Below are 26,857 nucleotides of genomic sequence, written 5' to 3'. Positions count from 1 at the left end.
CCAGGGCTTTGTCGGGGCTGCTGGGGCAAAGGTCAGCAACAGGTCTTTGGGGTATCCTCTGGTTTCTGGTTCTGAGCTGCAGCCTTTTCCCACGATTTGGTTTCCTCTCTTTAGCTGGATTGTCTCAGTTTATCTCCAGGGTTGTAGCAGGGCTGGGAGAAAAGGCTGCCAAGCAGCCCCTGCTGCTGCCTCAGGCAGTTTCCCTCTACAGCGCTTCCTGGCATCCGGGCACCTAGATTTTTAAAGGAGCAGATTGAGTTGGAAGCCGCTGGCATTCCCGGATCAGGTCCTGCCTGTGCGGCTTCCCTTATGGGAACTCCCCAATTGTCGATTCTCCCTCGGTTATTTTCCCTCTAGTGAGTCCAAGGCATTCTCATTTGGGTTGATATTCGTAGCATGAAAGTCTATAGTCTGTTTTTATATAATCCCGTGTGAATTTGGGTGTAGTGGTCCCGGCGTCTTTATCTGCCACCATCTTGCCGGTTCCTAAGTCATTTTTTTTATGTTTGAGAAACTCCCAGTTGTTACTTCTTTGAATAGTAACGTCTTACATTTTTCTCTTCACTTGTGGGATGGGATACTAATTGGTTTTGTTTCCTCTGCTCATCTTGTTTGATTTTTGTCAGTGTCTTCATTTTTTGTTACCATCATTCCCTCTTTCTAAACGGGTCATTTTATTTGAATCTTCTACATCTGAAACTAATTCTTATGCCAGTTTATTTAAAGCAAGTTCTGAATTTGCCTACTTTTCATCCAGGATCTTTGTGTGCCTTTCACATGTTTAATCTCTTTGGTTCCTGATCTCCCTTCTAAGATTTTGTACCTGCGTGCTTCTGAGCTTCAGTAGGTCACTTAGTATTATTACAGTTGTTGTTTTGTAGTCTTTGCCTGATGTTGTCCTCTGTTTCTCTAACTTTTGAGTGAAAGAACTTAATTCCAGCATCTTGTGAGGCTCAGTGCCTCTTGGTTGGGCCTGAATTTGAGCCAATGACTTGCAGAAGGGTAAGCTAACCTGGACTGGAAAGGGCTTCGGAGCTTCCTGGCCCAGCCCAGGTTCCTGGAGGGAACATTTGTTTATTCTCTTCTGCCCCTGAGCTGTGACTTCCCGGGTGGACCCGCCTGCCGGTCAGGGCACTGACCACTGGTGCATGTGGTGTTTCCATGTACACTAGTGGACATTAAATAAGATGTGTGTGCATGTCCTCACTTCTCTTGGCGACCGGCTCATGTGGCCCTATCTGGCCTTGGGACAGGTGGAAGGGTGTGGTGCTGGCTGGCAGGCCGAGCTGCTACAGCTTGGGAGCAGGCTGCAGGCCCCCGGGTGCGACCCCCAGCCTGCTGGCAGGTGAGAGGGAGGGGGGCTGGTTTATTGTTGGGACTGAGTGACTCCCACCATCTCCCCTCAACTGCCTTTGCACTTCCTTGGCCTTGGAAAAGACTTTGCCAGTGGCAGGGTCAAGAGTGGCCGGGTCACGCCTGGCTGGGAGGGTGGGGGTTGCTGTGCTTCACTACCATAAGCCAGAAAGCAATGAACAAAATGTACTTTCCACGGCTAGGTGAGGAGCAGACCGTGTTGGAGCAAACCGTGTCGGAAGTGGATGGCTTCCCCAGAAGGTAAAGGACTCTTCTACTGCAGGACTGGTCCCTGGGTGTCTGGGAGTAGTGAGCAAATCCAGGCCGGTGGGCACTGCCCACTGCATATGGGGGCATGAGGGCTCCACCGGGCCAGTCTGTGCCTGGCCCCAGGGGCCCCGGGAGTAGTGGGCATAGCCGGGAGCCGTTGGCTGTGGGCTCGGGAGACCTGGAGAGACGTGAGCACCCGTGCCAGGTCTTGACGCCCACCAGCGGGGGGCGGGGAGGGTCTGGGACACCCCGTGGCCCTACCTGCTGACCTTGGGTTTGGAGGACGCTCTGTGTCATGTGACTTCACTGACCATTGTGCAAACTTTACATTCAGAGGAACGTTTGATCCAGAGGAAAAGTACAAAATGGACCACAGGAGAAGAGGCATCGCTCTCATCTTCAACCACGAGCGTTTCTTCTGGCGCCTTGGCCTGTCAGACCGGCGGGGTACCTGCGCCGACAGGGACAACCTCACACGCAGGTAGCCGCCCTCCTGGCCAACGAGGGGTCCCAGCAGAGTACCAAGGGCATGTCGGGCAGATTGAGGGCAGCCGCCCTAAGCCCTGCCTGGTTTTCCTCTAGGGACTGGTGCCCGGCATGGAGGGTTTGCACAGTTGTACATACACCCTCCCACAGTAGGTAGCAGCGTTCACACTGAAACCTGTGTGAGTAAACCCTCTGCCAGGAGGCTCTGCCCTCTGCTGGGCTCTGCGCTGTGCTTCTGGCGCCCTTTACCTGGGATTTTCGCCCCCTGCCCCAGAAAAGAAACAGGAATGTCTGGGTCAGAAATGCGTGTGGACTCCTCAGAGGTGACAGCGTTAGGCCCGAGCTTACTTGCGCTTTCTCTCCAGGCTTTCAGATCTGGGATTTGAAGTGCAGTGCTTCGATAACCTCAAGGCAAAAGAAGTCCTGCTGAGAATCCTCGAGGGTAGGTGCTTCCCCTTCCTTTCCCCTGCTTGAGTGCTTGGGCTCCCGTGTCCATACACACAGCCCAGGCTGTTAACTTTTCTCATGGGTGTGCGCCGCGTGATGTAGGGGTTGCTGTGCCTGTCACTTGCGTCACCCCCCAGACTTACAGGCCCTTGTGAGGCATGAAGCCTCTACCACAGTTCACATTGGCCTGGGACTGCAGCGGCTGCTCTGGAAGAGACTGCCACTTTTTCCTGCTACTCACAGTGGAAAATGTAGCTCTGAATGCACACGCTAAACATGCAGTCACTTTTTCTTTTATAGATTTATTTATTTATGTATACAGAACTGGGGTACAGGCCAGAGGTGCAGGGGTGGTGGAATATTAACTAGAGACTAAATGGGGAGCTGGACAGGCTGACTGAGAAGTACACTGCTGAGGGGAGCAGCGGGCGGGTCAGGAGAGGTCTGCCGCGCCATGTGGGTCAGCTCCGGGGCAGGGATCGAACTCATGCTGAAGTGGCTTTAGCTTCTTAGTGCTGTGCTGTAACCTGCTGCAGCACCGGGAGGGCCCATGCAGTCATTTTTAATTGTCTCGTGCTGCACTTTTCCCACTGGCTTCTCAGTACATGAACTTGTACAGCGTCACTACAGAGTGGGTTTCCTGACAGCCTGGGTTTATTATCATTGAAAGCCACGGGCCTTCAGCACTTGCCTGTGGAGCAGTAGGATGTTGACAGGTTTTCTTCAGCGCTCACCACCCCATACGCCCCGTGTTCAGCCACCAGCCAGCCTCTGCCTGCCCCAGCTCTGCCTCTTGAGCTGGGCTCTGAGTGCCGCACACATGCATCCAGGGCGGGAGCTGCTGGGTGGTGGTCTGTGGTCCTGGTGCAGAGACACGACTGCCATGATGCTTGCTCTGGGCAGGGCCCACGAATAGAGGCGTTCCTCCTGGCCCTGTCATGTCACGACCACAGGGGCTGCCTGAAGCCTCGACAGTTGCCAGTCCATAATAACATGAGCAATTACAACAGTTGACTTTTGAAAGCAACATGAGCACATTTTTGTACGCAAGTGTGTACTCACAGAAAAGGGGGAGGCACCTGAACAGCAGGTCATCTTGCCTGTGATTTCTGTTTTCACATGCTTTTTGAGGATCTCGTCCACCCCGCACCACAGCTTTGAGCCCTTCCGCTGAGCTTTTCCCCATGGGCCGGTAGTCATGTGTCTGGTCCATTTCTCTCTCTGCCACGGGGGTGAGATCCTACGGGGTGGCTGTTGTGGGAGGTTGTACGCCTGGTATCTCTCTCAGGTGTCTGCCCAGTGTCCCCACACCCAGCCATGCGGCTGTACACATGGCGGGGGAGCCCCCTCTGGCCACACTGCAGCCCTCTGCTGCCCATTCTTCTGCCCTAGATGAGCTAACAAAACGTGTCCCAATGCTGCTTGCACTTCAGGCACTGGGTGAAGCAGTATGGTGTAGTTGCTGTTGGAGGGAGAGCGAAAGGGGTGGTTTCCTTCGCACCTTACAGACAGGGTGAGCCCACAATGCTCCTGCGACCACACGGGACCTTACTCCCCTGGGACCTTACTCCCCTGTAAGTTGAAGCGACAGCTCATCATCTCACTTCTGTTTTCCTGTGAATCAGTGTCGAACTCCAGCCACGTGGATGCTGACTGCTTCTTGTGCGTCTTCCTGAGCCACGGCAAAGGCAGCCACATCTACGCGTATGATGCAGAAATTGAGATCCCCTCCCTGACAGAGCTATTCAAAGGGGACAAGTGCAAGAGCCTGGTGGGAAAGCCAAAGATCTTTATCATCCAGGTGAGGAGATGATCGCGTTCACTGCGAAGTGCGAGGTGTGATGTCAGGAGCTAGGGCCGGCCCCGGGCCGAGCAGGTTGCAGGGAGTAATTACGGGATGGATCCCAGAGAACCCTGGCGTCTATTACGTGGCTTGACGCAACTGGTTGGGCCATTCAGCATCGGGCCACCGGGTGGCGTGAGCTGATGAGTAGGGCCTGAGCGGACAGTGCCCCAGGCTGGAGTGGGCGAGCTGGTGAGCAGATGGGGCACGAGCTCTCGGGTGGCGGTTCCCCTGCCGCATTGGGGAGGGTTTGTTTGCTGTCTGAGTGAGGTGTCTGTATTTGGGGTGATGTGGCAGGTTTATGTTTGGGTGTAGGAACTGTGGTTCTTCAGTTTGTATGGAGGACACGACGTGCAGCCTGCTGGTCACCCACGGCCTGCAGTGGCACTGTGCTGGGCTGGGCAGCCCTGTGTTAAGCTTAACGTGTTCTCCAGCCCCAGTCGCATCATCTGTCTGATCTGCAAAGCTTTGGAACAGAAAAGGAATGGTTGATAGTCCTCGTGGCACTCTGTTCCACACCTCACACCGTGCCACACAGCTAAGTGGGAGGGGCTGGGGGGGGCAGTATTCTACAGGAAAAGTCACGGTTGATTCTGTGGCTCCTTGTGTGACCACTGCCTGAGTGAGTGTGGGGGTGTTAGGAGACGGGTGGGGGTGGGAGGGGTGAGTTTCCCCAAGCCAGACACAGCCAAAAACCAGCATAGGGCAGAACTGAGGGACACCAGTGAGGAAAGATCCCAAGTGGCCATAGAAAACACGGGAAACCGCCGACAAATGTCGTCTCGCGGGAAGCGGTGCGCGCCACATGGGGGTGAGCTGCCGTAGAAGGAGGCCCTGAGGAGGCAGCTGTTCCCGTGAGTCCCCTTCTGCCCCAGCCCGAGTCTGGGGAAGCAGGAGACCAAACAGCAGGGCCTCATGGCCAGGTATGAGTTCCCGTGACTTGTTTTTACACGCCAGGACGCCTCACGCATGGCCGCGGGACATTGGGATGGTCATCCCTAAGGTCCTCTCTGGCTTTGCTGTGCAGGTCAGCAGCCAGGCGAGGCCCTGGACACTGCGGTCTTCAGCAGTGACGGGGCTGCAGCAACTTAAGCTCACCTGATGGCTTGGAAATCTCCAGGCTTTTCCTTTCAGAGCTGCCATTCTCTCAGCATTTCCCCATGGGGGACATGCTTGCACAGCGACAGCTGCGTTGGCTTATTCGGCTGTGGGACCCCGGCGCACGAGCTGAGATTCATTCCCTTGCCCTGGAGGGCAGCTGGGTTGGTCCCACCTGCAGCCCTTGTCCTGGTCAGGCGGCGTCTCACCCTCAGGTCTCTAAGCTTGGCCAAGTGGTCACATGGCTCTCACCCTTTGACCACTTACATGCCTGTCCCAGTCCCCACCCCCGGAGGTGGACTCCTAGGGGCACACAGCACCATCGGGAGTCACTGAGCACGGGGGTGCTCAGGGACGTGCCTCGCACAGGGCCCGACGTGCTGACCGCGCAGTGTGGCCCGAGGTGCAGGCGCCCTAGCAGACCCGTCCTGGGTGAAGGAGGGTGTGCGGGGGTGACTCAGATGTAGATTTTATTTTTGGATGAAATACACTTTCTGAAATGCGGGGTAACGGAAACACGACCATGCTTGAGCCCCAGCTCTGCAGCGTGCCCTTGCTGGCTGTCCCACCTCTCGCAACTGCTGGGCCTGCCCCAACCCATGCTGTCTCCAGGCTCCCTGCACCCACCCACCCCATCGTGGCCCCCGTGCCAGGAGCCTGCGTCCTGCACGCTGTGGTCTGGGCAAGGCCAGTGTGAGAGCCACTGGTGGTGTGCGGCCTGGAGAGCCAAGGCCCGTCCTGTGCAGGCAGCAGCCCTCCCCATCATGTCTGCTGGGCCTGTGGGGCGAGTCCAGCCTGTGTCTCCTGGCCACCCTGGCCATCACGGTGGGCAGGGCTCGCAGCCTGGGGGACCTGCGGCTCCCTCCGCAGGGCTTCGGTGGTGTAGCAGCTTCTCCTTCCCACAGGCGTGTCGGGGAGACAAGCATGATGTCCCTGTGCAGCCCCTGGACCAAGTGGACTCCATGCCAACCCCCCCGGGCGCTGGCACGACAGAGGTGGATGCGGCCTCAGTGTACACACTGCCCGCCGGCGCCGACTTCCTCATGTGCTACTCTGTGGCCGAAGGTGCGGGGCCCCCGGGCAGGCACGGGTGACCCTCCCAGAGCTGCTCACTGGCGTCCACGGGCGCTGCTGTCCTGTCCCGAAGGGGCCAGCGTCTGGGAGGGCTCTCCATGGACTCAGCTGCTTTTCACCTTGGCACTTGAGTCCTTTAAGAACAAGCTGATCCCCAAAGGTTTGCGGGGGCTCCTTAAGGGAGACCCTGTGTGGCTTTTCTAAGTGAGAAGACTTGGGGGCCCTGCCTCTGTTCCCGGAGCCAGGGTGTGGGGGCGCAGTATGCTCAGGGGTTGGGGGATCGCCCCCCGTAGAGGGCCGGTTCCAAGCTCGTCCGGGTGCCTGGCACCAGGCGTGGTGGGGTTCTGGGGTGAGCTGACAGGTGGGCGCAGCCTGACGGGCCCTATGTCTAGGCTACTATTCCCACCGGGACACACTCAACGGCTCGTGGTACATCCAGGACCTGTGCGAGATGCTGGCGCAGTTTGGGGCCGCCCTGGAGTTCACAGAGCTACTGACGCTGGTCAACAGGAAGGTGTCACAGCGCCGGGTGGACTTCTGCCAGGACCGCAGCGCCATCGGCAAGAAGCAGGTGCCCTGCTTCGCGTCCATGCTGACCAAGAAGCTGCTCTTTGCCCCCAAGTCTCAGTGATGGCACTCGTCAGCCTGTGCTGTGTCCCAGAGGCACTAGAGTCAGACCACTGGTGCGTAGGAGACTTGGATTTTACAGGAAAGGGCAGGTGACTCAAAATGTTGCGCCAATTTAACTTCATTGAGTGAAGGTTTTATAAGTGATTGTTCTCCAGTGTTTCATTAAATCTGTGTCCCTTACTCATTCACATAAGTAATCAGACCTGGGTCTCAGAGCTGCACTGGGCCTTGACTGCAGGAGCAGCCACCATCATCTACACTCAGGTTCCTATGGTCAAGCCGAGGCTCCAGGGCAGCAGGACCCGCCAAGGCCGGGGGGCTGGGCCCCTCCTTCCGCAGACAGGCTCTGGTCGCCCAGTGGTGGCCTCTGGCAGGGAAGCCGCAGCTGCAAAGATAAGGAAGGCCCTGGGGCCAGGCGGCTCTGCGCAGGACAGGACTGGACGGCGATGAGCAGGTGGGCCCCCCTGGCCTCCCGCCCTTCTGTCCTTTCTCCTCACCCTTCTCTCCCTGCCTTTGTTCTTCTCCTAGTTGTGCTTCTCCCTGTCCTGCTCCATCACCTTCTTGCTTCCCCATTCTACTTCTCCGATCTTTTTCTCCCTTCGTCTCCCTCCCTGTATATACACTCTGCCCTCTTCTCTTCTCCAGTCTTCTTTTCCTCTTCGCCCTCCCTTAATTCTGCTGCCGTCTCCTTTCCCCTCAAACTTTTCCTTCATTTCTTCTGTTCTCCCCTCCTCATCTAACCCCTGTGCCCTTTTCCTTCTCCAGCCACTCATTTTCATGTCTCCTCTCTCCCCTCCACCTTAATTCCTTTTCCCTTTGCTTTCCCATCTCTCCTTTCTCCACTCTCCGCCCTCTTCTAAACCTCCTCTGCCTTCTCCGCCCCTCGGATGCTTCTATTTCTCTTCTTCCACCACTTCTACATTTCTCCTGCCAGTCCCCTCCTGTCTCACCTCCATGTTCTTCCTTTTTTTCTCGCCTTGGTACTTCTCTCCTTTCTCCTATTTTATTTTCCCCTTCATTCTTTTCTTTTCCTTCCCTTCTCCCTGCTGTTCTCTCTTGTTCCATCTACTCTTCCCTCTCCCTGCACTTTTCCATTCCCCTTGTGATCTAAATTTCCCTTCTTTCTCCTCATCTTTCTCTAGTCCTTGTCCTGTTTTCTCCAGCACTTTCTCTTCTCCATCCTCTTCTGCCTTTTCCCTCTTGTTCTCATCCACTTGGTTTCTACTTCCTGTTTCACTATCTCCTCCCCACTCCCCCTTCTTTCATTCTCTTTTCGCAGCCTTTATCCTCCACCCCTCCAGTCTTCTTTCTGCCCCAATCCCTCAGGTTCCTTTTCCTTCACTTCCTATTCCTCTCTTTCCCCATCTACGATTCCTTCTCCTCCCCATCTTCTTCACTTGTGTCCTCATCCACTTGGTTTCTACTTCCTCTATTTTGCTTCCCCTTTCACTCTTTTTCTCCATCTTCACATCTTCATTCTACTACTTCCTCGCTCTCCCCTGCACCTTCCCTTTCCCCCATTTTTCCTACCTTCTGCTTGCTTCTCAGTGCTTCCTTCTCCCAAATCTTGAATGAGATCTCAGACTACCTGTGCTTTGCAAGCATTTTATTAACAAAAAGCCTGTTGAAATACTCAAGTGGTTCTTTGGATACTCTAGAAGTGCCAGTTTGTTTCTAGATTTCAAACTCAACATCTAATGGACACATATCCAAAGGTTCTTTTCATCGAGGCCGGCGACTTGCAGACACAGAGTGTTGCAGCTGCTTCAGAGCCTCTGTAGCCTGTTGGGGGAAGAGAGTGAGCAGGGACACAGCCATTGCCAGTGATCGCTTTGGCCCTGGAACCCAAGTACAACATCCCTGAGTTGGATGAATCAAACACGAGCATTTTTATAAAATTATAACCGTCAAGGTTATCAGACTAAATGAAATAAATTTTTAAAATTATTTTCATGTGTAATCTCTTACTACAATGTTAAAGACAATTGTCTTTAAATCTGACAACACAAACTCCAGACAAGTGTTCCCAGCAGTGGACATCTGGGTAACAAACAACGATCTAATTTTTAGGCAACACAGGATACTTTATAGACCCATTTTCCTAGAGAGCAGAATGATCACCTTCCTGAAATTCTGCTTTATGGTCCTTCCTAATCGTCACAAAGATGCAGTTAGACCAGAGGATGGAAAGGACGTCCACGGATTGCACGTACCTTAGTGAGCTCTTCTTTTAACTGGTTGTACTGCACCACATCAAAATGCTGTTTCTTTGATTTTTTATGGAAGAAGTGAAGAAACTGCCTGTTCTTAATGGCTGAATAAGCATAATCCTAAAACAAAAAAGGAAAACGTGCACTGGAAGGTTGTGTGCAGACAACATACCTGGTGCAGCAGCGCATGAGGATGACGAGCAGGCTTAGTGCCGCCAGGTGCCCCTTATATCAAACATGGACAGAGGGGAGTGGAGGGTTTTGCTACCACACCAGGAGTTAAGCTAATGCATTTGTTATTTCTGGAATGCAGGTCTTATTTACCATGATGGCACAGAGAACATTTTGTGTGTATCTCCCTGGAGGACTTAGTTTCTTAGTGCTTTAGAAAAATCCCCACCGAGCCTTGTGAAATCATTACCAGGGACCCAGATAATATAATAAAGGCCCAAAGATCTCACTACCCATTATTTGACTCAAATTCTTTGCAAAAGGCAAGCTCACCTGTCTAGTGACGAGGAAGTATGCAAAAAAGACCATGGAGTTGGCGAAGGTGATGAAGTAGGTCACTGGCTCCATGAGGTCCCAGGAGTACACCCACCAGGTGAGCCAGGCCAGCGCGCCCCCCTGCGCAGACAGCAGTGCCAGCCCTGCCCACAGCAGTCCACTAGCCTGGGCCTCGGAACGGGCCTCGATCCCGGCTCTCACCTGCAACCACAGGAAGCAGGTCACTCGGGCTCAGGATGCCCACGGCCTGCGCACAGCTGCAGAAACCAGCAGGTCCCGCCGGCGTGGGGAGCATCAGGGCCAGGGGAGGCGTTGGCTTCTACCGGGCATCTTTTTAGATGTTTCACATCTTGACGGGTACACAGATCAGCAGATTTTACATAATCAAAACTACCCGTCCACCGTCTGGGCTAACCACGCCACAGAATCCGCCGCTTGCAAGCCGGGCTCGGCTACAAGCCTCAGGACTTCACCCGAGGCGGACGCCACCCTTCCTCTGCCCCAAGAGTTATTACTTCATCAGCCAGCTTTGCCCCCCAGGCACCCCTCGCACATGCCCCAGCTGAGTTTGTGGGGCAGGCCCAGCCCCCCGAGTGCCCACTTTGTGCACGTTACTGTCATAGACCAGGGGCGAGGCGCAGCTGGGCAAATGTGGGCATGGAGAGTTGGGGCCTTACATTCAGACTGACTCAGCTTCCTCACCTGCTCCAGGGGTTGCAGCTGCGCCTTCAGGTCGCTGATTGTCTGCAGTAAATGGTGTTCTCTCTTTTTCTGGAGCTCTTCTAAGTGCAGGGCGGTGAACAGTCTGTGAACCAGGGACTTGAAGCTCTCCACCTCAGCAGTGCTCCCACCGCTTGGATGCTCTGAGCAAAGACGCAGAGGCACCCCGCGGTCACCACCCCACCTGTGGGTGTGGGGACTCCACTCATCCTGCCCTAAGATGGTCTGGAATAAGCCCCCAAGCAGGTCTGCAATGCACTGCTTTTCACTTGTAATAGGTCTGTTAATAAACTAGGGGGAAAAGCAGGCTTCAGAATTGAGCACCGCCAGTGACATTGGGAATGTAAAATCTCTGTGACCAAAAGTTGGTTCCTTGAAAAGGTCAAACCCATCGCAAGCTCCCATGAGGGTCACTGAGAAAGAATGAGACTAACGGGGGCCTAGACAAGGGAAAGGGTCCAGGCTTCCTGACCCATGAAAAGGAGGGTGGAGTTGGGCAGGGAGAAGCTGCAGAGGAGACGGAAGGAAGGTGGGGGGGGTGGGGGTGGGCAGTGAGCAGCAGAGATGTGAAGAAACTGCGCTTGTGTCTTGGTCCTGCCCGGGGTGAGGGAGAGGCTTGTGGGGAGGGTTTATCTTGGTTTTGATTTTGCTCTTTCTCTCAGACTTGTTGAGCCATTTCCAGCCCTCTCTATGGGTCCCGGACAGAAGGTGCTTTAGACCTGTGGCACTTTCAGGCCTTGCTTTGGGCCAGTCCCTTTTGGGAGGACTTTAACCCACGGGCAGACATGTCACTTTGGGTGCTTGATTTGGAAACTAGATTCTTTGTCTGTTCTGTATTGCACAATAGTTGTATTAAAGTCCCTTTCCATTCAAGGCCTTAGATGTTTTGTCATGATGCGGCGGATGGAAGAGCCTATTTAGAGTGGGCAAGGTTGGGGGTTGTGGGGTGCCCATCTGTTGGCCCTGTAACAAGACACCCCCCACAATGGCCTCTGGACATCAGGGGGGTAAGAAAGGAACTCTAACAATGGGCCTGCAAGGGTACTTTTTCCAGTATGTCTGCTCTGAGGAGCCCGAGTGCACACCCCTGCATGGGCTTTACAGGTGCAGGCCCACGCTTCTTCAAACGTGTGTCAGCACACCAGGCTTGGCACCACAGCCTGCAGCCACCTCCCTGGGTGCCACAGGGCCATATGCTGCCCATGCCGCCCCTCATAAACAGGGCTTGGCGAAAACAAACATTGCAGCCACCCTGGAAAGCTGCCCCTAGACTTAGGCAGGCCTGGGGAGACGAGTGTGTGGGGGCGCAGGCACAACGGGCTTGGGGCCGGGGCTGCTGTGACCGCCCCTGAGGGCGGAGACGCTGCACTGGCAAATCCCTGGGATATAAAGCAATGGCACCTCGATTTAAAAATGAGGGTGTGGACTGGGACCTGCAAATGTGGTCACCCACATTCAGTGACCAATTCTTAAAAGACACAATCTGCCAACACAGGAAAAAGCAGATGCTCTCACTAGACCTTTCTCCGTTAGCAAACGTTGTGGGCGATCAATCACCTGCCCACACAGAAGGCGCCAGGCTGAGCAGCAGACCCATAGATCATACCACACAAAGGAGCCACTGTGGGCGCCTCCAGGAGACGGGCGACGAGGCGATGCTCCCTCGCGCCTCCAGGCTGATGCCAAGACAGAAAGAGCTAGGGGACTTCCCTCCCCCACCCCAACGAGCAGGCAGGACCCCTGTTAAGAGGTGACAGAGCCTCAGCAGTATCAGCAAGGTGAGTGCAACCACTATAACATGCACATCCGTCACGGTTCAGCCCGGCCAGCGCCCCCCTCCCGCCAGCAGCCTGACCCAGCCACCTGCTGAGGGCAGCACAGACACAGCCTGGCCTCTGTCTGTGCAGACGACCCATAAGGGGCAAAACCAAACTCCCAGACTCTAGGGGTCTCCTGCTGTAGGGATGGTGGAGGAGCCACCCAGGGGGGCTCTTACCTCGGGGGGGACACCGCACGTCGTATATCATTTCGTTAATGACGAGTTTAAAATCATTCATTAGCAAAACGTCCATCGAGGTTGAAGCTGGAATTAAATTGCCATCTGGAAGAGAAAACAAAATGTTTAAAAAAAAAAAAGGTCGTCTCAGAGCAGTCAAAACCATCTAAACCATTTTCCAATATGTAGAAAAGACTCGCGCTAGGTTTTACACAGTTCGGCAGCCCCAGCCCGGAGACATGTTGCTCTTCTTCCTGTTACATTGGGCCGAGCGTCCCCCTCACCCTCCATAGCAGGGCCCGGTCTGTCAGCCCCACCAGGCTACCCCGGGCCAGGCTGGCCTGGCCATCTCTGCTCTCCCCAGTGCTGCTGACCCCCCCACACACACCTGCACAGTCCACTTCTGCCCTCCAGCGCGTCCTGATCATGTAGCCTCGGGTGTGGCAGTGTCCCCATAAACCTGCCTCTCTCGGACTATGACCCGCTGGAAGGAACGGATCTCCTCAGCTACAAATGGGACCAGCACAGCCCCCAATACCCACCTCGCGAGCTCCCTCCCGTTGCAGCTGGGCAGGGGAGTCTGGCGAGCAGTCACAGCTCAGCAGAGGGAATTCAACTACCGTAGTTCTAATGTCTTTAGCACATTTAGGAAAAAATAAAAACTTGTAGAATTCCAACCTGGGCGGGCTCTACCCTGCTTCTTGACGGACCTGCTCTCTGAGACTCATTTCTGCACTTCACTGCAGTCCTGCTGTGAAGAAACCAAGTGTGTGGAGGCACACGCAGGACCGTGGGGCAGGGGCCCGTCCAGCCTCCTCCTGGTACCCGGGCACAGCCAGGGGCTGCAGCCTTGACACCCAGCAGCAGCTCCCTGGAAATCAGCCACTCAGGTCTGCCCAGGGCCTGGTGCTACAGTCAGGCTGTCTGGGCTCCTACTCATCAGCAGGAGCTAAGATCATTTTCTCAAGAATCGCCAAATAATTCTATCTATACTATGGGCAAAATTGTGACAAGCTAGCAGGATTCTTTTCAAGCCCAAATTAAAAGCAGACGAATTCCACCCAGAGTCTCTGCTCCTAGATCAGCAACACGCTGACCATCTTACCTGACTTTGCAAGTGTATTAAAATCTACAGTTCAGTGACCTCAAACCAGGTCCCGCGTATGTGTACCCAGACACACACACATCACCCTTCACAGGAACGAGCTGACAGCAGAAGGCTGCCCCAAGTCGCCCTGAAGGCACTAACGATGCCAGGTGGACGTTTCCTGTGTTCCTGGGCAAGTACTGACTTACGTGCCACTCAGTGTTTCCACTCAGCAAAGGGCCCCAGAGGAGGCTGCGTCTGTGTCCCTGCACTTGATGTTTCTGAGCTACTCAAATGATTTTTTATAAATGAGTGTGGTGAGGGTCCCGCAGCACTCATTTCACAAGCACTGCTGCAGCACCCAGCACCGCAAACGCCCGCCCCAGGCCTTCAAACTGGGTTCAGTGCAGCTCCCTGGGGCTCAGGCAGGGCCACAGACGTCCTGCACTCCGGGCTGGGGTGTCTCTAGCTCAGCAGGAAGCACTGGCCCCTGCAGTGTGGGACAGGAAAAGCCGCCCCGGACATCAGGGCAGGCCCCTAGGTGGGCCACTCTGGAGAGCTTGGGTCCATCACAGCCCTGCGCGTTTAGAGGAATTTTAACCTAAATGAATATTACCCAGAATTCAGGTTTTTATGAGAAACTGCCTTCCAGCTGGAGAAATCTGTTGGACACAGGCCAGGGCCAGCATCTCGCCCCAGAGAACCCCGGTCTTCAGCACACGCATTACCTCCTCATTACGATAGCCCCTCTGATCTCCCTGAAGCCAGGGACCTCACCCCTTGCCTTGGCTCAATTTGTCTCACTGGCTTCAGAATCTTCCAGCATATTGATTCTCCATGAGTATGCAAATAAGTCTGTTCTCTCCAACTACTCTTTCTGATCTATTTTTTTTTTTTAAGATTTATTTATTTGTTCATACAGAACTAGGGTACAGGCCAGAGATGTGGAGGGTGAGAGGATTCACCAGAGACAGAGCGGGGTGCAGAACAGGCAGATGATCAAAGTACACTGCTGAGGGGAGCAGCGGGCAGGCCAGGAGAGGTCTGCCTCGCCATGTGGTCACCTCCGGGGCAGGTGGGAATCGAACTCATGTGGAAGTGGCTTTAGCTTCTCAGTGCTGTGCTTTAACCCACTGCGCCACCAGGGAGGGCCCTGATCTATATATTTTTTTAATTTAATAGTTTATTTTTACATCACTTTGTACATTTTTTTTTTCAATCTTAATTGTAATCCCTATGGGATAATCTGTCTGATCTTAATCTGCTCAGTCAGCTGAGAACCACCCAAACGTTCAGGGGAAATTTCCCCTCAGCTGTACAAGGGCACAGGACTAAAACCTTGTTCTCTGACCCTGGTTTTCCCGGGAAGAAAGCTTCCCTTCCAGCTAGGACCCAAGATCCTTACAATAACTTCCCGCTCCCCCCACCGCTATCCCATGCAGCTGGCCACCCTGACACCGGGAGCGCCCTCCTCCACCATACAGCTGGCTGCCTGGCCTCTGTGAGCACAAGGCCTCACATTCAGGGACACTCACCTAGTAGGTCACATGCCACGCTTTTTTTCTTTTTTTTTTTAAGATGTATTTAATTATGCACACAGAACTGGGGTACAGGCTAGAGTTGTAGGGCGGTGGGAGGACTCACCAGAGACAGAGTGGGGAGCTGAAAGGACGGCTGACCAAGTACACTGCTGAGGGCAGTAGCAGGCGGGGTCTGCCGCACCCTGTGGGTCACCTCCTCCAGGGTGGTCGAACTCACACTGAAGCAGCTATGGCCAGCTTCGCAGTGCTGCACTTTAACCCTCTGCGCCACCAGGGAGGGCCCACGCCATCGCTTCTTTATGCAAGCAGTGTGAAGGCAGCAGGTTCTAGCTCTGGCTCTCTACCTCTAGCATCTAGAATGTGTCCTGGTTATGTTATAGAATGTGTCCTGGTTATGTTAGGTTCTCACCTTGGCAAGGAAAGAAGAGTATTCCCTGTAACAGTAATCAATAAGTTTTAAGTAAGTTTATTCCAAACATGTAATACTACAATAAAATAAATTTATTCATAAATGGATCTATATTGGTAGCCTCTATATGGGGGGGGGGTTTAGGTTAAAAAAAATCATTTATTGTATGTTTAACTCTGTGAATCAAAGACCATGTCAAACCATGAGGACATGAAAGTCGCATCCTAAATTTAAAAGGTCTAAATGAGTACGTCTGGGTTGAATTTAAATGCACTCTTTTCCTGAAAACTAATTCTGTCTAAAATATACTACAAATATAACTGCTCTGTAACAGAGATAAATGAACTGTTTCTATATCTTAATTCTTCATTGGCTATTTTAATCATCAAAACTGTACTTTGTTTTCCATTATTCAAATTTTGGTGAAAATTTGCACTAAAATTTTCTCAAAAAATTTCAGGCTAAGTTTATGAAATGAATCACTATAAACTTGCCTTACTCTTAAAGTTTTGTTCAACAGTTTATTTTTTTAAATATTCATAATAGTGGTCCTCCCTGGTGGCACATAGATTGGGGACACAGCACTGCAGGCTGCCGCTTCCATGCCAGTTGGACCAACCTGTAGGTGGTCACCCACAAGGCGCGGCAGACCTCCCCTGACCTGCCCGCTAATCCTCTCAGCAGTGTGCTTTATCAATCTGCCTGTTCTGCTCCCCACTCTGTCTCTGGTGAGGCCTCTTACTGCCCTTGCACCTCTGGCCTGTACCCCAGTTCTGTGTACATAAGTAAATCTTTAAAAAAATATTCATGAGGGGCCCTCCCTGGTGGCGCAGCGGGTTAAAGCACTGCACTGAGAAGCTAAAGCCACTTCCGCATGAGTTCGATTCCCGCCTGCCCCGGAGGAGACCATATGGTGTGGCAGACCTCTCCTGACCCGCCCGCTGCTCCCCTCAGCAGTGTACTTCATCCATCTGCCTGTTCTGCTCCCCACTCTGTCTCTGGTGAAGCCTCTCGCCGCCCCTGAGGCTCTGGCTTGTACCCCAGCTCTGTATGCACAAATAAATAAATCTTCAAAAAAAAATATTCATGAGGCCCTTCCTGGTGGCACAGTGGGTTAAAGCACAGCAGTGAGAAGCTAAAGCCACTTCCACATGAGTTCGATTCCTGCCTGCCCCGGAGGTGACCACATGGCGTGGCAGACCTCTCCTGACCCGCCCGCTGCTCCCCTCAGCAGTGTACTTCATCAATCTGCCTGTTCTGCTCCCCACTCTGTCTCTGGTGAAGCCTCTCGCCGCCCCTGAGGCTCTGGCTTGTACCCCAGCTCTGTATGCACAAATAAATAAATCTTCAAAAAAAAAATTCATGATATGTAAGAATGAATGTCTCAGTAAAGGGAACCATCACTATCCCATGAATTTAACAATCATCCCCTCTACCCAACCATCAACCTAACAAAGGGTCAGAAGAAGAGAGAGTGGACACAAACAGCTGTACCTGTGGTGCAGATGGCCACACTGCTGACACCCCTGTCCTCGTTCTGCAGGTCCTGGAGGAAGGAGCCCACTGTAGCCAGCAGGGGCTTGACCACAAACTGGCAGCGCTCCCGGCGGGAGGGCAGCGTGAGCGTTACCAAGGGCAGGCCATGTCTGTAACTGATGGTCACTTCTGTGGAGAAAAAAAAAGCATACAGCGGTGGTTGCAGCTTCTCGGCAGAACACTCCGCAAGGGACGCCTACGCCTGGACTCGGGGCCTAGACGGCCTCCATGACCACCCCGGACGTCCTCTGGTGGGAGACTGTGGGGAGGGGGTGATACCTGAGGCATCAGGGATGTGAACAGGGAGGACCTAAGCCAGAGCAGGCGAGCGGACAGGCCCGCCCCAGTGAGGACCGGCACAGGGCACCCAGGCTGGAGGAAGGGGCGCAGGCTGCAGAGCTCACCGTCAGGGGGCGCCGCGGTGCTGAGAAGACTCGGCCGGGGGTGGTTCAGACTCCTGCCCAGCACTGCACACAGAACCTAGGAGAAGATGAGTTCTTTCAGAAGGAGCAAGAATCCTGGAGTAAATATCTTCACCAGAAGATTCCTCCTGGCCTTCGAGGGACCCCCTGGCTTTTCCAGGTTCCTGGGAGGCCCCAGAGATCTTCCTGCAGCTCTCGACCCTGAACCTGGGCAGTGCCCTGCCACCAGCTCCTGCACGGCGCAACGGATCCTGACCACCCCGCACGTAGTTGGAACATCAGCATTTGCTATTCCGTTCGGTAACAATCTAAAATAAATGGCTCGTCCAGGTGCTTCTCAGAGTGCGGGCCGTGGATCATCTGCACCCACCGCCGACTGGACCTGGGCAGAAGCACCGAGCCCCAGGACACCCAGGACGCAAGGTGTCACGGACATGGCACTCGGCCCAGGCCCGGGCCCACACACCCTGACTGACAGATGCCCGGGTCTATGGCTCACCAGCTGCGGGTGGCCACTCCCCTTAACAAGAAAACCTAGACACCCCCTGTGATGGTCCATGCTGTGGACCTGGGCCCCGGGCAGGCCTTGTGGCGGCTCCCAATGGTGCGGAGGAGGACGGCACCCAAGGGTGGGCTCACGGGCTCCTGCCCAGTGTCTGCACTGACTGCTCGCTGACCGTGAGCCCCCAGCCACTGGAGGGGAAGTGAGTCCTAAGCCGTGCTTTCCAGCACTTACTTCCGTGGGGGCACTATTAAGTAACGAGTCAGAAGTGTGTTCACTGCCAAACAGAAATAAAGCAGCACAAGTACTCACACGTTCCATAACGTACAGAATCAAAACAGGCTTAGTGAAACAAACATTCCAGTTTTCAGTATTTCTAGAGTCAAACACCACAGGAGCATTTAGATGCAGCTAAGATCAGTTGTTGCCTTAATTTAAAGTTATTATATTTTATTTCTAAACATGTCACTTGCTAAGAGAAAATAGCTGATTTTCTTTAAATACTTGGGGTAGAAGTTCTCAGAGTCCACCTTGGGGAAAGCGCAGGATGTGGATGACACTACATAGACTTGGGGACACACCAGACTCGCGCCTGCCCCCGGCTCCTGGGCCACAAACCCACACGTTTTTTGCTGGCAGGTGAGCCCACGCTCCCCGGCCCTCAGAGCTCCTTAACAGGTGTCCTGGTGATTTCTTCTTTGACCATCATCTGTCCATCACCTGGAAGCCACAATCCCAGTTTCCCCCGGACCCTGCAGCCTCAGGCCTCAGTTCATGGTCAGATTCCCAGGGCTTGTTACTGGTTTGGTTTCATGTGTCCTTTTCCCCACATTTTGAGAAAGAGTTTTCAGACCAGCTTTAGGCTCACAGCAAACTGGGCCACACAGAATTCTCCTAAGGCCCCTGGAACATCCGTCACAGCTGCCCCCTGGGCCAGCTCCTGCATGTTCCCTGGGCTCCCACCCACGTCTTAGGACCTGCATGTGGCCTAGAGCACCCTGCAAACAGCTGTACCGCCACCCCAAGTCCCACGGGAGCAGGGGGCCCTTCCAGGAGAGACTAAAGAAGGGGTCAAGAGCCCCTGACGGCGGCCGCACACTCTGACAGCAGGTGCAAGCGGCTCAGCTGAAGCCCAGCACCAGGGGCTGCACAGACGGGGCTGGGGCGGTGACTTGTGTTTCTCAATCCTACTTCGGTGTCTGGTGACAGACTCAGCTAGACTCCTCGTGGACTGCAGCCCCTTTTTACCCTCTAAACCATGTGCTCACTGACCTGAAGAAAGGGAGGAGGGAAGGAGGAATGGAAGAAAGTCATCCTTGGCTGGGAAGAGTCACCTGGGGTCTTGGCTGGCCAACACAGACAGCCACGGCCAGTGGGCTCAGCGGCCACACAGGGCAGCACGGTCCAGCACTCAGTGTGACACCCCCCCACCCCGGCTCCCCCAGTCACTGCGGCAGCCCCGTTTCTGTGGTATGGGCATGCTCTTCCCGTGGAGTCCTCATGGAAGACTGCGCCGCGAGGACTGGGTAACTGAGGACGTCAGTTACGGGAACTGGGGCCACCGCTACAAGACTCGGACTCCGCAGGCAGATTTAAGGCCTCACGCAGGGACGAGTCAGACGTGCTCGCCGAGTGGGGGGGTTGTTTGGTTTTATTTTTGGACGGAGAAGCGAAAGCAGCCATGCATGCGCAAGGGGCAGCAGAGCCGACCAGAGAGGCACGGGGCCTGCGGGCCGGACATGAAGGGAGAAGGGACTGGCCCAGGACAAGCGGCTGGCGGAGCTCCGGGCCCCACCCACACCACAGCCCAAGGTCAGAGGGGGCCCTCCGTGGTCTGTTTCCGGTGCGGGGTCCCGCTTCCTCTGTGTCCTTAGGCTGCCATGAGTTCTGCCCCCCGGCGCTCTGGGGGGCTCTGAGGGCTGGCAGCAGGTGCCCAGGGGCAGGAAGCCTCAGCCTGCTATCAGCTCAGGCCCTGCCCTTTCCCGGTATTTACTCTCACTGTGGTGCCAGGCAGCTGTTTACGTGTCATCATGTTCGGGCTCCCCACTTACACTGGCAAGCCTGAGATTGCTTTGAAGTAAACAATGCTATAAACAGCTCAGACAAACACTAACATTTTGTAGACAAAAGCACCCTTTCCACGAGGGCTCGAGCATTATAAATAGCTGTTTACACGCCCATAGGAAATGAATTATTTAGTAACCGAACTCTGGAAAACAAGGAGAGCGGGAAGCAGGACCGAGGCTCGGTGGCCCACCGGCTCCGCTGACTCACAGGAAGACCAGCTCCTTTTGAACAGAGGTTACAGCATTTGAAAACACCTGCGAGAACACCACAGTCTTCTGCCATGTTAGGCGAGCATGCAAGAAGAACTATTACACGTACCTACAAGAGCCCTTCCTCGGAGGCACAGCGTTAAACCATCCCAACAGCGCACATGCACGCAGGCACCGCAGGGCCAGCCGCGTCATCTACAGACTCACAGGCCCACCACAGGCGTGCCCAGGGGTCCCACAGCCAGGGTTCCCGTCCCAAGGCAGCTTCTGTGCAAACCCAGCTCACAGACCACTCGTATTTGAGCAATACTGCTTCTCTGGGATGTCAGCAATCTTAAATTTTCATAACAAATATCTAGCAGAGAGTATAGCCTCACCACATTTAACTAAACTAAAAATCATACACCATGGCCTCCTTGGTGAGCCAAGGGGTTAAGTCTCAGCACTATGAAGCTACTGGCCATGAGTTACCTGACCCACAGGGTGCAACAGACCTCTCCTAACCTGCCCACTGCTCCCCTCAGCAGTGTGTTTCAATCTGCCTGTTCTGCTCCCCCACTCTGTCTCTGGTGAATCCTCTCACCTCCAGCACCTCTGGCTTATACCCCAGTTTTTATATGCATAAATAATAAGTCTATAAAAAAATAAGAACAGGAGCAGCTGCTTTTTGTGATGCAACCTGAAATTCTAGATGCCCAAGGAAAATGTCCAGTACCAAGAAGTGGCAAGTCCAGCTCAGCTTAAAAGCAAAAAGTTGCAGCAACACTGCAAGAGCAGTGAGGCTTGAGGGCCGGGTCCCACATGCAGTGGACACAGCGAGTGCTCGCTGTCAAATGTTCGGCTGAGAGACACTTGCCATCCAGTTGTAAATACACCTCTCGGGGCGGGCTGGCCAGCCTGCAGGGTCCCAGGAAGGCCCCCCAGTACTGCCGTGGAGCTCAACTGTAGCCCACGGATGTCACCAGAGCATGTCATTTACTTTAAGAAGCCCTAAGGCACAAGCTACATCCTGGGTAGGAAAGAGCAACATTCAGCAGTGCAAAACCATCAAGCTGCCCCTGCAAGGCTGAGTTCCCTGCTTGGAAAGAACGTGGGTCAAGGTCCAAGACGACGCAGAGTGAGCTCCTGTCTCGTGTGACGAGGAGGTGTCTACCATCTCACACCTTCCAGCTTTTGATAAAACGATCGTGGACAGCCAGCCCCAGGAAAAAAAGAATACATTACACAGGGAATAATCTTGAGGAATGAAAAAAGACCCCACAGAGTGTTTTTGGGCCAGTTTTACAGAAAGGCTTCCTCAGGCACGACCAGTGCCCACAAGAAATGGATCAAAGTTAAACAGCAATGTGTTTAATTCTCCAAGATCCCTCCTGGACAGCCCGTGTGGCCTCTCAGAGCTTGCCCAGCCTAACTGGCTCTTAACTGGGGTACAGGCCAGAGGTGCAGGGGTGGTTACAGGATTCACCAGAGACAGAGTGGGGAGCAGAACAGGCAGATTGACAAAGTACACTGCTGACGGGAGCAGCGGAGAGACAGGAGAGGTCTGCTGCGCCATGCGGGTCACCTCCCTGGCCAGAGATTGAACTCCAGCTGAAGAGGTGTCTGCAAGTGCAGAGCGACGGTTCCTCTGTCGGAGAGGTGACGGCTCTGAGGTGGGCGGATGCTCCCCAGACACCTCACACAAGATGTGTGACCTGCATCATTTGATCAATGCTAATCTGTGAATCTAGCACTTTGCTGTAGTAGCGCCAGAAAGTCGAGAGGGAAATGCAGGCTGCTTCCTACAAGTGGAGAAGTGGACAGTTGGGGAGCTGCCTATGAATGCTGGGGAGCTGGACAGTCAGTGGTGCTGGCCCAGGAAACATACGAGAATCCCTGCAGGGCGGTTGCCAAGGCCCATGGGCTCCTTGGACCCAAGGCCTGCCATGGTGGCCCAGGCAGGGGGCGAACTGGTGCTGGAAGCCCCATCTTTTGAACCACAATAGAGACCCTGTCCACTAACGGCTAAAAGCCCACACCATCTGCAGTAGAAGTGTGGGCGCATCTCCCCTCCGGCCCTGGCATCTCCAAGACACCTGATACCGGGGGCGCTCTACCCTGCAGAGGCCCAAGCTTCTAACTGAACTCACACAAACGTCACTGTGGGAGGTGGTGGCAGAAGGACAAAACCAGGACACTGCATCCCAAGGCCTCTCTCGGGTCCAGGAGGAGACGTGTGAGGGTGGAGCCACTGGCAAGGGCCTTGACACCTTGGGTTCCAGCAATACACACTCTGAGGCTAAAGAGCCTTGGCCTCGGGGAGAATATCACAGCCTGCAAGGGTGTTTTCTGTGGCCAGCATCTCCCAAAGCTCCTCTATTCCTATTCTGAACACAGGTAGCCCAGCAGGGTGGAAGAGGAGCAGACAGATGGGAGGTAAGGGTGGGGGTTCTGAATGGAAATCAGGGGAAACGCATGTCCTAATGTGACTTCAGTCTCAAGCATGGCTTCCCTGTGCACAGTGAGCCTCGCGCCGTCCATTCAGCCCTGCTGCTTGCTGAGTGAGGGATGCCTCCTGCCTGCTCCATGTTCACACACCCCTTCCCCCACCCCCCAGTGAAATCGGCTGTTTTTGTGGCTAGATTTTAGTTTAATAGTAAGGACTTTTAATGCTTTTTCATCCCCAAATTAAACACTCTTCAGAGATGATGAACGCCCAAGTCTATTCACTTTGAGACAACATTTGGATGATACAGAACAGCCACTTGATTACATTCTGAGCTGCAGCCTCTATGGAACAGTATGGAGGGCCCTCAAAAGATTAAAAACACACCTCCATACAATCCAGAAATCCCATTTCTGGGTGGGACCTAAAGACTATGAAAGATACATGCACCCCTGCATGACTGCAGCAATATTCACAATAGCCAAGATATGGAAACAATGGATGATCCAGCAACAAGGGATTTACTGATAAAGAGATGTGGTATGCATGTGTGGTGGAATATTACTCAGCCATAAACAGGTGAAATCATGCCATCTGCAGCAACACAGGGGTTGCTGTACCCTTGACAGGGTGATGCTAAGAGAAATTAGAAGAGAAAGACAAACACCGTATGACTGCACTTATCTGTGGGATATATAGAAATAAGCAAATGGAACGAAGGTGGTTACCAGGAGTCTGGATCAGGACAAGGGGCGGGTGGTTGTTGGTCCTTGGTGACTGCACATCTGGTGGTGGTGCTGTAAGCTAATGTTACCCTAGTGCCATCAACTGATATACATTCGTAAAGATAAAAGCTGGGAATGAGCTGTCTGGGCAATGGAAAACAGTCCCCAGAAGGGCAGAGCTTGGCCCTGGGCCTCTGACTGGCACTGCAGGAAAGTGGTCTCTCTGATGACTGAACAGAAAGGTGCCAGTTTGGCAGGTGGGAAGTTCTTGCCAGTCTGACAGGTGGGAAGTTGTTGCCAGTCTTGAAGCAGGAAGCTTAAACCTTTATAAGGGATAAAAATGGCAAATGGAACTTCAGTATGGGACTGGGGAAGGATAGACCAAACAAGATGTTCTTGGGGGAGGGGAGGCATTTCCAATATCTGACGGTTGCTGAGAGCTGTAAATCTGGGACTACACACACCGTGAGTTCACAGCAAACAACTGTACTGGGTAAAATGAGGCCGAGTGCCTCTTCCCGCTGAGCCATATGTCACCACACGGGAGGGAGGTGCCCAGTGATACAGAAGATCACCTCGCACCCCAATGTCACCCTCTGGCAGAAATATTTTTAAAGATGAAAACAAGAAGACATCTTTGTAGAATGGGTTCCTGCCAGCCCCCTCCCAGCTGTCCTCCGCCCTTCCGCTAGGACAGTAGGGTGTCATGGCCACACAGGGGACGTGGCTTGCAGCCTGCAGGGAGCTGTGAGGCTGAGCTGAGGCGTGGGGGGCCGGTGGGGAGAGGCAGGGACTGTGGGGGTGCTTCGGGGCTGTGGGGTGGGGCGAGTGGTGTGCACTTGTAAGACGAGAGCGTCGGCGTCAGAATTATATATATGCTGTAACCATTGTTTCCTCAATGACAAACATGTTTAAGACAATAAAAGAATAAAAACTAACACCTTATGTGGCAAGTGACCTTTTTTCAGTTCTGTCCTTCACATTATCAGATAACATTTCTTAAATGTCTGTATTTTAGGTCATACTATAGTTATTAACCACTTAGGATTTCCTTTCTGATTATTTCAAAACTACCAAATGGAACAGCTAACAAGTTTGCATTTCTACTGTGACAATAGAGCAGCAAAATTACTACTTACAATGCCTGAGAGAAGAAATAAGTACTCCCTGATTCAATTCATTTACAAGTTCTAGCAAATGCTTAAGTCTATTTTTACATGTACCCACATTCTAGAAAACAGTGAAGAGAACGTGCTCAATAAATATGCATTTGAAACTTAGCTTTATAAATTAGTCACTGGTTCTTCTTAAAATCCATAACTGGCCCTCCCTGGTGGCGCAGCGGGTTAAAGCACAGCACTGAGAATCTAAAGCCGCTTCTGCATGAGTTCGATTCCCGCCTGCCCCGGAGGAGATCCACATGGCGAGGCAGACTTCTCCTGACCTGCCTGCTGCTCCCCTCAGCAGTGTACTTCATAGATCTGCCTGTTCTGCTCTCCACTCTGTCTCTGGTGAAGCCTCTCACCGCCCCTGAGCCTCTGGCCTGTACCCCAGTTCTGTATGCACAAATAAATAAATCTTTAAAAAAAAAAAATCCATAACTGTGATCTGTCAGACAGTCTCTTTTCCCGTAAGTGTTTCCAGCTTCTGTGAAAGTCATCTTTTGAGCTTTATGTCCTACCGAGCTATGGCTCATTATGTCTCCTTTTCTAACTCCCATTTCCAGCAGGCTTTAAATATCGTTGTTTAGACTCACTGAATAAAATAAAGTGGACTGTGTCACCCACGTCTCCCTTGCCTGGTGGGGTTGAACCATGCCTGCTACACAGAGCAGCTAGGTGATGCCCCAGTCAGGTTCCTCTGGGGTACGGCTGGGAGGTGTGGGAGGAGCGGAAGTGCCGGAGAAGGCTGCGTGCACCCTGGAGGAGCACCTTTGTCGGAGTCCGCACACCTCTGCCCAGGTCTCTGCCAGGCTCCAACACTCAAGGTTTGGTCAGAGCCCCAGCAACAGAAACATCCCATGGAAGAATCCCAAGCCGCGCCCTGCGTGTCGACTCCAGAACTACGCTCTTCCAAGGTACAGAAGCCTCACACGCGGTCCCTGGCCTCAGAGGGCACCTGACCCAGTTCCCAAGGATGAGTCGCAGACACAGTGTGCGCTCAGGAGGACAAGTGAACAGACAGCACAGACAGGTCTTCACAGTTCGGGACGTTCTTCCAGGACATTTGGGATGTGTGGAGCGCAGCTTCCTGGGGCTCCTGACACAGTCAGGATATGCCCAGGATCTGCCAAGGAGACGCCACCAGTACCTGCTTTTTCTTGCAACTTCTCTTGTTCCAAAAGCCCCCCTAGGAATTAAGAGAATTCCCTCTCTAGGATTTCCCCTAGGTATACCCAATTACTTTGCACTCCCAAAGAGAGAGGGAAAAAGTGGGGCTTTAGCCGAAGTATGGGGTTCAGCACATAATGGACCTGGTTGAGTTCTGGCTCCCCCAAGAGCTATGTGATTGACTAAGGTGGCCTTTTCATCCTTGGGGTCATGGTGCCCAGTGTTATAGAATAGCCATGACAGGTGTTACCCACAAATCTCGGTGACAGACAAAGACAGTACAAGTCTTATACTACCTAAGGGAGGAATCGGCCTGGGAAACAGTGCAGCAGCTTCCATTCTGCGAGAGCTGTGCCAACAGGCAGTGCGAGCTTGGCTTAGACAGGTCGGATGGTGGGGCTTCCAGTTGTAAAGAGCTTAGCCTGAAACAAGCGGATGATAGCGCAACCAGTGAAGGATTACTGTCTTGATGTGGAATGCAGTGCAGAGGTGCAAAGGCTGGGTACTCCACTCCCTGGTCATCAGTCGGGGTGAAAGGTGATTGTACCCTCACACAGGAGGTCATGGCTGGCCGTTTCAGACCCACTGCCGTGCAGAGGGCCAAAGCAGGGAGAGTCATTTTCCGGGATACCGTGCCGCACGCTCACTCAGGGGCGTGGAAATGACAGGAGATTGTGCGCACAGACTGTATCTTTCACTTTTAAACAGCAAATTTGTCTCAGCAAGTTACTGAGTTCCGTGCATCACCCATCCAGAAATTCAGATTTTAGGAACAATATTGGTATGTTTTGACAGGTGAATATGTAGGAGGATAACGTTAAGATTCGAGATACTACACTATTTCGTCTGGGGAGGTGAGAGCATCCACGCGAAGCGACAGGAGACAGCTACACAGCAGGGAGGCTGAGAGTTTGTTGGGATCTTGGTACAAAATATGACACTGCGCAAGACACCCCCGAGGCTCCCCAAT

At 53.4% G+C, this 26,857-nt stretch overlaps 2 protein-coding genes across 3 annotated transcripts in view; one reads left to right on the top strand and one right to left on the bottom strand.

The window, feature by feature from the left end:
* Positions 1-7,729, top strand: part of CASP6 (caspase 6, apoptosis-related cysteine peptidase) — a 19,039-nt gene extending 11,310 nt beyond the window's left edge. Inside the window, exons 2-7 of one of the 2 annotated variants that reach the window (XM_012728008.1) lie at positions 1,557-1,614; positions 1,958-2,104; positions 2,475-2,551; positions 4,182-4,357; positions 6,403-6,562; positions 7,011-7,729. In XM_012728008.1, the coding sequence (XP_012583462.1) occupies positions 1,989-2,104; positions 2,475-2,551; positions 4,182-4,357; positions 6,403-6,562; positions 7,011-7,294 (813 nt within the window). In that variant the 5' untranslated portion in view covers positions 1,557-1,614; positions 1,958-1,988 and the 3' untranslated portion in view covers positions 7,295-7,729. Of the gene's footprint in view, positions 1-1,556; positions 1,615-1,957; positions 2,105-2,474; positions 2,552-4,181; positions 4,358-6,402; positions 6,563-6,963 lie in introns of both variants that reach the window. The other variant, XM_012728009.1, reaches the window with a different exon arrangement.
* Positions 7,730-8,582: 853 nt separating this feature from the next.
* On the bottom strand, positions 8,583-19,077 carry CCDC109B (coiled-coil domain containing 109B). The gene is made up of 8 exons (XM_012727733.1): positions 19,000-19,077; positions 17,612-17,687; positions 17,166-17,336; positions 12,635-12,739; positions 10,621-10,781; positions 9,916-10,119; positions 9,415-9,531; positions 8,583-8,983 (listed from the first exon to the last, which is right to left on the bottom strand). The coding sequence occupies exons 1-8, from the start codon at positions 19,075-19,077 to the stop codon at positions 8,924-8,926; spliced, it is 972 nt and encodes a 323-aa protein (XP_012583187.1). The 3' UTR covers positions 8,583-8,923.
* Between the last annotated feature and the right edge of the window lie 7,780 nt (positions 19,078-26,857).

The sequence above is a fragment of the Condylura cristata genome, unplaced genomic scaffold, assembly GCF_000260355.1.
Source record: "Condylura cristata isolate star-nosed mole 26May11 unplaced genomic scaffold, ConCri1.0 scaffold00021, whole genome shotgun sequence".
Taxonomy (NCBI): Eukaryota; Metazoa; Chordata; class Mammalia; order Eulipotyphla; family Talpidae; genus Condylura; species Condylura cristata.
The sequence above is the reverse complement of the archived record's forward strand: the minus strand, read 5'-3'. Positions and strand labels throughout refer to the sequence as shown.